Source organism: Bos grunniens, chromosome 14 (assembly GCF_055505025.1).
Source record: "Bos grunniens cultivar Pamir isolate PY7600 chromosome 14, Bosgru_T2T1.0, whole genome shotgun sequence".
Lineage (NCBI taxonomy): Eukaryota > Metazoa > Chordata > Mammalia > Artiodactyla > Bovidae > Bos > Bos grunniens.
This window is the reverse complement of record NC_141178.1, coordinates 19601237-19614091: the sequence shown is the minus strand read 5'-3', so window position 1 is coordinate 19614091 and position 12855 is coordinate 19601237. Positions and strand designations below refer to the sequence as shown.

The window sequence follows — 12855 nt, the reverse complement described above, 5'->3', positions numbered from 1 at the left end:
AGAGGGTTGTGGTTAGGATTAAAGTATTTAGCCCAGGGCCTGACACCGGACCCCGTGGAAGTGAAATGCTACCATCGGCATGCACATCAGCACTCAGGGCTTCTGCTCAGCATGAGACCCTGAGACACCACTCAGATCTCACCATCAAAGGAATCCACTCAGCCTCTTGCACTGACTTTGGAAAGAACATGCATTTTAGTGAGCTTTTCAACCAGGGCTCAAATGGAAAGGGTTTCCTGCTTGACTCCAAATTAACTGAGAGACCCCATTACTTGGAAGTCCCCAGTATCCCAGATCATCAATTTCTTCTATGAAAAAGGCCCAGAGCAGAGTTTAAAGATCAACTTTCTGCTTTTTGTAAGAAAATGGATCCAGAAGCTGACTCACTGGAGATCCTTTTCCGGTACTAAATCCTGTTCCACGGCCACTATGCTTATAGCTTCATTCACAGGAGGCCTCAAGAGGGCTGGAGGCAGCAGACAGCAGAATGTGCAAGCTAAATTCTTGGGCTTTGGTGCCATGGAAGTTTACTTGGGTTAAATCTGCATTTCACCTACTGAACACAAGACTTTGGGCAAAATGCTTAGCCTCCATCTGGCTCGATTTCCTCGGCAATAAATTAGGGATAAGAATCTACCTCACGGAGTGATGAGGAATAACAGAACAATGTGCATAACGTGCTTAGCAGGGGACCCAGAACCTACCGAAGACCAGATAAATAAGAGCTATTGTTCTTAACATTGAGAACAAGCAGGTTCAGTAATCACTTTGATCATTCTGTTAATAACAACCCCAGAAGAATCCCTGATGTCCTGAATCCTTTGTATTTCTACTGTGCTGCCCTGAGACCAAGCTTAAGAGCAGCACATGATTCCTAACAAACTTGGCTCTCTGCCCAAGGGCCACTCTCCCCACTTCCAGACCCCTCTACTCTACCCCCTAATCCTGCCATGGAGGGGGACATCTCAGCTGATACCATGACAATGCACTCTCACCCCTTCTCTTTCTCTCATTAAAGATCTTCAAAACGCATGGCACGGGTAAGCTGCTCAGCACTCCTTCGGGAAGATGACACACAAATTTTATAAAAGGCAAACAACAGAACTAACAAAAGATGGGCACCATCTTGTTTTTATAAAGGCACTGTACAGATATATCTGATTTGAAAGTCAATTGAAATTAGGTTTCTTTCTTACCCTTTTTTGCTTTTCTTGTAAAGCTTTGCTATCTTCTCCACAGGCAGCCCATATTTCTCAGAAATCTGCAACCAGTAACAAAAAGGCAGATGAGTGTGGAAGGGGAACCGAGCAGAAGCAAGAGAGAAAGTTCCAACATCACTGTCCTGGAAATGTTCCTGGGTGCCAGTGGCCTTCAGTCACGAGTCAAGCTTTCGGAAAGACTCATTTGCAAGGCTCTCCCTTTGGACACACCATAAATCAATCAGCAAAAGATTCAGTCCCACGAGAATCTGATCTATGATCGAGGTGTCATTTCAGTTCAGTCAGAAAAAGATGGACTGTGGTCATAATGTTGGATTAAATAGGTAGAAAAAAATTAACAAGTTACGCTGGATCCTTTCTCTACTCCTTCCATCAGAATAAACATCATCAAAGATTTATATGTGAAAGATGAAACCATGCAAGAAGAAACCGTGAATCAATTCTTTGTATGAATATTATCTTTAGATAAGGAAGATCTTTCCAAGCAAGTATGAAACCTAAAGAAAAAAGGTCAAAATGTTGATAAAACAGCATAATATTTAAAATACCAGTAGAGCAAAAACTACCTTTAAATAAAACTGAGGACAGACAATACACTGGGAAACATTTCTGCGGGCAATGTAAATGACAGATGTAGAACTAACTTCCTTAAGTTAGAAAGAACATCTGTGAATACAAATAAAAGGCTAGGGCTTCCCTGGTGGCTCAGTGGTGAGAAGTCTGCTTACCAATGCAGGAGACACAGGTTTCATCTCTGATCTGGGAAGATTCCATATGCCACGGGGCAACTAAGCCTGTGAGCTACAACTATTGAGCCTGTGCTGTCAAGTCCAGGAACCACAAGTACTGAGCCCATGAGCTGCAGCTACTGAAGCTTGAGCGCCCTAGAGCTTGTGCCCCGAAACAAAAGAAGTCACTGCAGTGAGAAGCCGGTGCACTGCAAGAAGAGTAGGCTCCCCCGTCACCGCAACTGGAGAAAAGCCCGTGCAGCAATGAAGACTGAAAATAAAATAAATGAAAGACTAAAACAGCCAAAAATAAATAAATGAAAGACTAATGTGCTCACTTTAGGGCTTCCCAGCTGGCGCTAGTGGCAAAAAACCCGCCTGCCAATGCAGGAGACACAAGAGACTCAGGTTCGATGCCTGGGTCGGGAGGATCTCCTGCAAGACAGCTTGGCAACCCACTCCAGTATTCTCCTCTGGAGAATCCCATGGACAGAGGAGCCTGGCGGGCTGTAGTCCATGGAGTCTCGAAGAGTCGGACACAACTGAGCAAGTGAGCATACAACACACGAGCTCACTTTGGCAGCACATACACTAAAATTGTGGAGAAGGAAATGGCAACCTATTCCAGTATTCTTGCCTGGAGAATCCCATGGACAGAGGAGCCTGGCAGGCTACTACCTATGGGGTTGCAAGAGTTGGACACGACTTAGCAACGAAGCCACCACCACACTAAAACTGATACAGAAAAGATGAGCATGGCCCCTGCACAAGGATGATACGCAGGCTCCTGAGTCAGTCCATATCCTTTAATACAAATGAATTTATTTGCAAGACAGAGACAGGCTCCAAGATATAGAAAACAAACTGATGGTTACCAGGGGAAGTGAGGAGGGGAGAGGGAGGGATAAATTAGGAGTCTGGGATTAAAAAATATATACTATTGTATATAAAATAAACAATAGGACATACGGTATAGCACAGGAAACTATATTCAATACATCTTATAACAACTTATAGTGGAAAATAATCTGAAAATATATATCTGAACCACTTTGCTGTACACCTATAACAAACACAGTATCATAAATCAATCATGCTTCAATTAAAAAAAAAAGACAGTTCAGTGAAAAAAAGGAAGAATACAATATAAAGAAGTAATTTCAGATAAATGCAATAGGATAATACACAAATGAAAAAATGCACCACCGCACTAATAACTTAAAAATGCAAATTAAAGCAACCAGAAGATACTATCTTTATCAGGGCAACAAAAACTGAAAGCTTGATAATAGTGACAGCCAGAGGATAAGAAACAGCAACTCTCCTAGTCCATAAACAGGAGAGCAGCAAGCTCGACCTTTCTGGAGGGAAGTCTGGCAGAAGATATTGAAATTTAAAAGGCATTTATCTCTTGACCCAAATAGTCCACATCTAGTAATCTGATCTACAGAAATACAGTCAGATGTATGTAAGTACATACATCTTGAAAGTATCACTGTTCATAACACAGAAAACAACCATTAAGCACACTTTGATATTTGCTCAGTTAAAAACCATGAAGTCATATAATCATTTAAAGAAATGCACAATGCCTATATGAAAAAAAAATGTCATTAACATATTAAGTTCAGTTCAGTTCAGTTGCTCAGTCATGTCGGACTCTTTGCAACCCCATGGAAACATATTAAGTGAAAAAACACAAATAGAAAAACAGTGTTTATTGTGTGATCCTGAATGTATATTTTTAAAAATATGTATGTAAGTAAATGGGCTTCCTGGGTGGCGCTAGTGGTAAGGAACCCACCTGCCAATGCAGGAAACATAAGAGACATGGGTTTGATCCCTGGGTCAGGAAGATCCCCTAGAGGAGGGCATGGCAATCCACTCCAGTGTTCTTGCCTGGAGAATCCCATGGACAGAAACCTAAAGGGCTTACAGTCCATAGGGCTGCACAGAGTCAGACACGACTGAAGTGACTTAGCACGCACGCACACATGTAAGTAAATAGAAAATATTTGAAAGGCCCATCAATCTATTAACAGTGGCTACCCTGGAAAAATGGACAAAAACAAGGACATTATTTTTCTTTTCACTTTGCATAATTCTGTACTGTTTACTTTTAAAGTGACTGTGATTTATTTTCATAAATATAAAGCAATATAACATTGGAGATGCGTTCCGGAGAGACTTACTCGAAATACTTTCTCTCTCCCAAATCCAATCCACCCACCTCTTGAGTCCAGTGGCTGGCGGTGCACAAACGGCTGGCGCTGGTGAGGTTTGGGACTCTGACTACCCGGTGCTCTAGCAGGGCCTGGGGAAAGAGCCCGAATAGCTCCGGGGCAAAGGTGGGATAGCTTTGTCTCCTGGGAAGAGCTTATTCTCCAGAGAATCATAGATTCCCACCTGTCCATCCCTCATACATAGGAAGACCACCCCCACTTCTCCCCCAAGCCCCAAAGAGCAGAACAGCTGGGCTGAGGGCTGAGACAGCAAAGAGACTGGGAAACAAACAGCCTGCCTGTGGCCCACCACCGCTCCATCACTGATGGGGCTGCCCCATGGCCACACTGGAGCCCAGATGAGCCCAGCACATACAGAACCTGGCCTGTGGTGTAGCAAAGAAAATGTACAGGACTTGCGTGGAAGGTGTCCATGTGAACAGAACATAAAAGAGCACTTAGGAAGACTGCTGTACAGCACACACACACGGGCAAAATCCTGATCTAAAAATACGACTGAACTAAAAGATCTGCAGGTTCAGTAAATGAGTTGAAGGCTAGGTAGTTGATCCAGGAGTTAGGAAAGGTCAATTAGGAAAACCATTTCAAGTGCAAAGCAAAGACACATAGCATAGACAGAAATCAGGAAGGGAATAAAAGGAGAGAGGGAGGGAGGGAGATTTGAAGAATAAAGGCAACCATATCAGATGTCAGGGAATTCCCTAGTGGCTCAGACTGTAAGGAATCCGCCTGCAACACAGGAAACCCAGGCTCGATCTCTGGGTCAGGAAGATCCCCTGGAGAGGGGGATAGCTACCCACTCCAGTATTCTTGCCTGGAGAATTCCATGAACAGAGGAGCATGGCAAGCTACAGTCCACGGGGTTGCAAAGAGTCAGACATGACTGAAAAACTAACACTTTCAAACTTTCAAAGTCCCAGGCAGAGAAAAAGGAGCAAATGGAGATGAAAAAACAATTAAATAATAGAAGACCACATTTTTAGACAGGAGAGGTATCCTGAATCCCAGAAGGGATCAGTGAGAAAAGAGCCATGCATCTGGCCATTCTGAAAAGTGCCAGATCTCCAAAGGTAAGAATAAAAATAAAACATCCTGGAACCTCCAGACAGAAAGTACAAGTTATTAACATTAATACTAATACTAAAAAAAGAAAAGAAAAAGAATGAACCTGGCTTCAGTCTTCTCATCTGCAAAACTGGAAACCGAAGTGGAATAACCACTATAGACTACTGAAAAAAGGGATGTCACCCCACGAATTCTGTACACTGACAAGCTCTCCCTCAATACTCAGGTTAAAGAATGGTATTTAACAAATGCATTTCATTCAAAAAATCCCATTTGAAGAAAATACTCATAAAAGATCTCTGCTGCTACTGCTGCTGCTGCTAAGTCGCTTCAGTCGTGTCCGACTCTGTGCGACCCCATAGACGGCAGCCCACCAGGCTCCCCCATCCCTGGGATTCTCCAGGCAAGAACACTGGAGTGGGTTGCCACCTCCTTCTCCAATGCATGAAAGTGAAAAGTGAAAGTGAAGTCGCTCAGTTGTGTCTGACTCCTAGCTGAACAGAACACACAAAAGAACGAAGACTTCAGCAAAGCAAAGGGGGAAGAAACAAGTAACCAGTGTTATACCATTAAATATATATATATACACACATACACACATGGAGAGAGACATACTCTATATACATTATATATGGCTATATAACTATAGTTCTCTATACAAAACTCTTTATATACATATATATACAGTTCATATATAGATATAGAATTATAGATATGTATATAATATATTCTGGAGAAGGAAATGGCAACCTACCCCAGTATTCTTGCCTGGAGAATTCTATGGATGGAGGAGCCTGGTGGGCTGTGGTCCATGGGGTTGCAAAGAGTCTGACATGACTGAGCAATTAACACACACACATATAATATATATCTATTTATATCTATGAGTGACTCTTTGCGACCCCATGGACTGTAGCCTACCAGGCTCCTCCGTCCGTGGGATTCTCCAGGCAAGAGTACTGGAGTGGGTTGCCATTTCCTTCTCCAGGAGATCCTCCACACCCAGGGATCGAACCCGGGTCTCCTGCATTGTAGGCAGATGCTTTACCATCTGAGCCACCAGGGAAGCTCATATATATATATATATACATACATACATACATACACACACACACACACACACATAGGTAAATGGACTGGGGAAGTGAAATAAGTGTTAAATAAGGGTTCTTGAAGTGAAAAGAACACAATGGGAGGAAAAAATCTAATCGTGTCCTAGAGAGAAAGCAATAAACTATTTCAGGAACATCCAGAAGCCTGGAGTGTGTGGGGGCAGTGCGGGGTAAACATTTCAGCATACTCGTCCTAATGAGTGAAGGAGGGGAGAAGGGGGCGAGACAAAGGCTCTAGAAGGCTCCTCTCACCCAGTGGGCCAGGGGGCTAGAGAGCAGGGGTGCAGAAGACAGTTGAAAATTTATTTTCAAATCACAGCACAATAAGGAGAAGAGATGGAAACAATTTAGGAAAAGTAAAGAATAACTTCCAAGAAAAGGTGAAAAACATTGATTTAATCCAGCTGCAAAACTAAACAGAAAGAGGAAGCCACAAAGCGAAATAAATAAATAAAAAGTTTTTCGTTGTGAGTTGCTTGACCTGCTAGCGTTGGGTTTTGACCTTTGGTTGGTGTCATTTGGAACTTGTTTTTAAAATGAAATGGATAAATAAAGGAAAAGGTGTTCTATTTTCTCCTCAACATCAGCAAGTTCACATCTTTTCTGAAAGAGAAGTGAATCTGATTCGTGGATCTTCCCTTTTTAGGGGTTTGACTCCCAGTTTCCAAAGCATGAATGCATATACTCAGCTCACAAATCAGTTGATAACAGTGAGGAAATTTGCATAAATCTGCATTACTCCAGTTTCGATTTGGGTCTGCCTGGAACAGCAGCAGCAGCCTGCATTTTCCGAGTGCTTACTAAGTGCTTAGCATATGGGCATGGGGAGCTCTGCATCTATTAACTCGCTCAGTCCATGAATCACTGCAACAGAACAGGTGCTTTTATGGGACCTGTTTCTCAGCGAGCAAACTCAAGCTTACAGTCATTAAGTAACTTGCCCAGGGTGCCTCAGCTAAGAAGTGACAGAGACAAGATTTAAAAGGGTAACAGTCTGGCAGTCTGGTTTTGGATTCTAAACTTACGGAGAAAAGAGGCATATGTTGGGACTGTTTGGAGCAGGGCTCCAAGAAGAGACTGGCAAAGTGGGCTCGGGCATCAGGCTGCCAAGGGCAACAGCCTCCAGGAGGGCAAAGCCCTGGCCTCCATGCAATCATCAAAGGCAAAGGCAACTGGATAAAAAGCCACCTTCACACTGCATCCCCTGCCTCCACGCCAGGCAAGGAAGTGTGCTTTGCCAAACCCAGAAGCCTGGAAAGAAGTGAGACCATGTCGGATGGCATGTGGAGGAAGCAGGCCATCTGTCGGGAGGTTATGGAAAGGAATCGTTCTGCCCAGGAGCTGGGTGATCTCACCACAGCATCCCCCTTCCGTGTGCGTGGAAAACGTGTGCTTTGCGGTAGTTCTCAGAGCAAGGCATTAGGAGTGCTTAGTTTTTTTTCTCTGTGTTTTTCAAGTCATCTGAACTGCCCAAACACGTCCATCATTTTTAAAAGCCCGTGATGAATATTTTTAAGGACCCCTAAGACTTCCTTGGCAGGCTTCCCAAGGTGGCGCTAGTCGTAAAGAAACCGCCCGCCAATGCAGGCGATGCCGGAGACGCAGGAGACACAGGTTCCTGACACGTACAGGAGACACAATCCCTGGGTTGGGAAGATCCGCTGGAGGAGGGCATGGGAACCCACTCCAGTATTCTTGCCTAGAGAATGCCATGGACAGAGGAACCTGGCAGGCTACAGTCCCTGGGGTCGCAAAGAGTCAGACACGACTGAGCGCATATGCACACACACACAAGATTTCCTTAGCAACCAGGAGGATCCTAGGCCTTGGACATATCTCATCAATGTGTTACTGGCTATCTGATGATCTGGAACATTTAGACTTTTACTTGGGGCAGAGTTCTGTTTTCCCAGAAACCTCTGGCCTGTGACAGGCAGAACAAATTCCCATTGGTTTTCACCACTGCAGGACTCTGTCTGCCTGGTCTAGAGGCATCTAACACAACTGCCAGTTCTGGAAGCCGATGACTTTTCTGTGGAGTTATAAAGTGCTGAGTGTGGGCTCTAGGATGCACTTTTTAAAAACCGGTGACTCTTGCTTGCAGATACTTCCTAGGTGACTGCATTTGATCTGTCAATAGAATCAGGAGGGACAGGCTTGTATCTCCATGCATGAATAAGTCAGCAGCGTACAAGTGGGTGCTCCCAGGTTCATGAACCCTCCTTTCCTTGTGCACCCTAGCCAGCTTCACCATGGAAGAACACCCTTAGTTTTAGTCCCTCTGGTTAGAAGGACTCTGTCTGCCTCCCCACCCCAGAGCACATACAGTCATCTACTACATATAAATACTCACCTATAGAGTAGTCTATGTGCTGCTTTAAACACCTCGTCTATGAAGTCACTTAATCCTCGCAACAACTCCACATCTTGTTATCTTCATAATAATAGGCAATATTATCAGAAATGATAAACCTGGGGTGTAGAGAGGCTGAGAAATTTGCCCACCACCCTGAAGTGTCAGAGTCAGGACTTGAACCCTGACTTTGTGGTTCAAAGCAGTACACACACACTTCTTGCCTGATGGCTCACTATTGCCCAAGCTTCTTTCCTTTAGTTGATATGAGCTGTGGCTTGGAAGGTCTGTTCTTCTTGTGATAACTTTTCACGTGTGGACGTCTCCCTAAGTGCACTTACGTTGCTCAAGGGCTTACATTGGCTCTGCCACTCTGTGGAGCTATCAGACCTCTCAGGACACCCACATCTGCAAAGGATGGTGATGACATCTGACCTCCCAAGTTTACAGGGATATTCTGAGGATCAAATGAGAACAGTGCATGTGGAATGCGTGCCCCCATAGCACTCGGCATGGCGGCATGCTCAGTTCAGTCAGTCAAGCATAATACTTATGCTTAAAGACCTAGGGATACACAGAAGACAGCAAGAGACAAAGTCCCTGTTCTCAAGAACTTCACATTCCATTGGGGAAGAGAGAAACAAATAAACAGAGTCAGTCACAGTGCGGGAGGAGGAGAAGGTGATATCGAACCCCACTGTGATCCAGCGAGACCACAGTTACCAAACACTTGCAGAACTGAACAGATGTCACAGACAGGAAAGGAAGACATCAAGGAAAAGGGTGTGATGAATTAGTTTAGAATTGGTCTAGATCAGCGGTTCTCACAACTGGTTGATCTAAGAATTCCCTGAAGAACTGTTAAGAATATATTTTCCTGCAGCTCCATCCCCACCCCACCTCCAATTCAGCAGAACTGGAATCTGGGTTAAGGCCTAGGTTTGTGCACTTGAAACAGCCAAGTGAGTTTCAGTAATATGATCTTAAAGGCCAGGTTAAGGGTATGAAGGGCTTTCCAGGTGGCGCTAATGGTAAAGAATCCCCCTGCCAAGGCAGGAGACATAAGAGACTCAGGTTTGATCCCAGGGTCGGGAAGATCCCCTGGAGGAGGACCTGGCAACCCATTATTCTTGCCTGAAGGATCCCATGGACAGAGGAGCCCGATGGGCTATAGTCCATGGGGTCGCAAAGAGTCGGACAGGACTGAAGCGACTTAGCATGCAGGCACACAGGGTATGAAGGGTATGAACTCTATCCAAAGGGCTCCTCTAGCTCATAAATCAATCTTCCAGTGATTTTAGGGTCATTTAAAAAATCTTGGTTCTTTTGAAGAAGTAGAGCTCACACTTTTTGTTGTGTTCATTTCTGGTTGTGTTTTCCCTTTACAGGGGCAGATTCAGTAACGACAAACTCCATTCCAATGGCAAATCCTAAGAACAGAAGAGATTACCAAGCCGGGCATTCACATGTTTTCTTAGAGGGTGGTCCTCCATGCCCTGTTCTGTATTGCCTAACAATGCCAACCACAGAGGGGGGCAATGTGCATTGGTAACATTCTTATGCTTTTTAAAAAAAATTTCAGGTGAACAAATAATTTTTTTTACATGTCATACAATTTCCCACTTAAATCATTTAAAGTATGCAATTCAATAGTATTTAGTGCATTCACGATGTTCTGCAAACATCAGGACTATGTAGTTTCAGAACAATTCATCAGCCCAGAAGGAAACTCACAAAATAATCGTTCCTCATTCACCTTTCATCAAAATCCTGGCAACAATGAATCTGCTTTCTGTCTCTATGGATTTGTTTATTCTTGAGATTTCCTAAAAATTGAATCATACAATGTGATCTTTTGTATCTGGCTGGCAGACACTCCTCATATATATCAAAAAAAATTGAAAAAACAAGTATTCAAAAAAAAAAAAAAAAAAAAACGTGTAGCCGGATGCTTTCGGCAGCACTATTCACAATAGCTAAAAGGTGGACGTGAAAATCCAGATGTCCACCAACTGGTGAATGGGAAGATGAAATGTGGTATAGTCACACAATGGGACGTTACTCAGCCATTAAAAAGAACGAAGTACTGGTTTATAGTACAGCATTGATGAACCTCAAAAACATTATGCTAAGTGAAATAAGCCATCCACAAAAGACAACACAGTGCATGATCCCACGTACAGGCACTGTTTTATATATACATTTCGACATATTACTCCATAGCCCAAAATGCTGTTTCAATGCAGCAGGTTTCCAGACTAACAAAAGTTCTGGACTGGCCCTCGGCTACCCTATTGTCTCCATCCCTATGTGCTGTGCTGGGCTTAGTCGCTCAGTTGTGTCCGACTCTTGTGACCCCACAGACTGTAGCCTGCCAGGCTCCTCTGTCCATGGGCTTCCGTAGGCAAGAATACTGGAGTGGGTTGCCATCTCCTTCTCCACTGCATCACTATAAAAAATATACGTGTTCTGCAACATAAATGTACAGGGGAGCCAGAAATCATATTCAAGGTAGAGTCATATTCACATAGGTAATACATAAATAAAATGTAAAATATCTTCCTGAGTCCCCGGTTAGTTAACACTAGATTAAATTGGGGATGAGAAGGGAGGGAAGAACTTCAGAATCTTACTTAAATTATTATAACTCTGCAATATATACTTTTTCCTTAACCAAAAGAAGTCATAATTTATTCTGGATTATACTGTACACTGTCACAGCTGGTGAGACACTTCCTAATTATTTTTGTTCCGTACATATTAGGAAGTTGCATGCTAAGTCGCTTCAGCTGTGTCCGACTCTTTGAGATCCTATGGACTACAGCCCACCAGGCTCCTCTGTCCATGGGATTCTCCATGCAAGAATACTGGAGTGGGTTGCCATGCCCTCCTACAGGGGATCTTCCCGATCCCAGGATTGAACCCTCATCTTTTATGTCTCCTGCATTGGCAGGTAGGTTCTTTATCACTGGTGCCACCCGGGAAGCCCATCTAATTTGGTTTCTTGCAAAGAGGCTGATAGAAACCCACAATTTAACCTTCCTCTATGGCATCTTTACTCTGATTAGCCTTAAACTGACAGGAAATTGGCAGTTTTCCAATTTCCTTCTCCTTAAGATAATAAGCCATGTCAGGATAGAAATCAGTGTCTCCATAAATCTCCAGTTTTCCTTTTTCTTTTATAAAGCTCATTCCAGAGCCAACCTCGAAGGCTGCCTTTTAATAAATGGATTCCAGCCCATAGGAGACTGCATGCTGGTTTCTTGGAGGCTGAAGGGGGCTCACGCTTACCGCTTCCATCAGGCCCTTCACGGTGGGGGATTTCAACATCAAGGCATCAAACACGTCGTCCGTCTCCTTCCTCACGTACAGAAGCACTGGAAGAGAAGGGCGGGAAGCCATGACCGCAGAACCCACGTGGCTGCCCCTGGAGGCTGCTCCCCTGACACAGGGGTCAGAGGCTGCCATCATCCGACCCCTGACCCAGAGGGCATCCCACCCGGTGACAAGGCACCTGCGGCTAGGGACTGTTACTGAGGATTCAATGAAAGAAACCAACAGTAGGGTGTAAGACGTCGTCACATCACACCCATCACACCCATCACACCCATCACATTTGAATTCCTTTAAGGTGGGCACACAATCTCTTTATGACCCATCTCTCTGTGACCTCTATCTTCTATTTATTTGACCATTCAACAAGTATTACTGGATATCCATCTGGGCCCAAGGCCCCAGGCGGTGTGACAGGAGCTGGGGTTGCAGTAATGAGTTAAGACACAGCCTGCCCTTCAGAAGTCTGTAGTCCACTTAGAGAGGCGGGCATTCCTCAGATGAGCAGACAGGGTGTCAGAGTTATGAAGGAAAAAAACCACAAGCGGGGGCTTGTAAGGCCTGAGCTTTTTCAAGGGGGTGGGGAAGGAGGGCTCCCAGAAGGCTACTTTGAAGGAGAGATCTGAGTTATGGAGGGTGTAGAGGCATCAGTGCAGGCCATGGGGGTGAGGAGGGGGGGAGGGAGGGGACAGGGAGGCGACCCCCAGGTGGACAGACTAACAGGCCCACAGGGAAACCGAGCAAGTCGGAGGCAAGCTGAGGGAGGAGCTGAGAACCTGATCTGGCTTTGAGCCCAGTTCA

The 12855-nt window shown here is 44.4% G+C and overlaps 1 protein-coding gene and 1 non-coding gene across 8 annotated transcripts in view; one reads left to right on the top strand and one right to left on the bottom strand.

The window, feature by feature from the left end:
• Nucleotides 1–12855, bottom strand: part of GRHL2 (grainyhead like transcription factor 2) — a 171679-nt gene that overhangs the window by 3907 nt on the left and 154917 nt on the right. For 3 of the 7 annotated variants that reach the window (XM_086336189.1, XM_086336186.1, XM_086336187.1), the window contains exons 14-16: nt 12013–12098; nt 4179–4283; nt 1197–1261 (exon numbers count right to left, since the gene is read on the bottom strand). In XM_086336189.1, coding sequence (XP_086192315.1) covers nt 1197–1261; nt 4179–4283; nt 12013–12098 — 256 coding nt within the window. Of the gene's footprint in view, nt 1–1196; nt 1262–4178; nt 4284–8451; nt 11191–12012; nt 12099–12855 lie in introns of those variants that run through there. The other 4 variants (XM_086336191.1, XM_086336192.1, XM_086336188.1 and 1 more) reach the window with 3 other exon arrangements.
• LOC147359145 (U6 spliceosomal RNA) lies at nt 2652–2755 on the top strand. Its single transcript, XR_015141398.1, has one exon. It is a non-coding gene; the product is annotated as a U6 spliceosomal RNA (small nuclear RNA).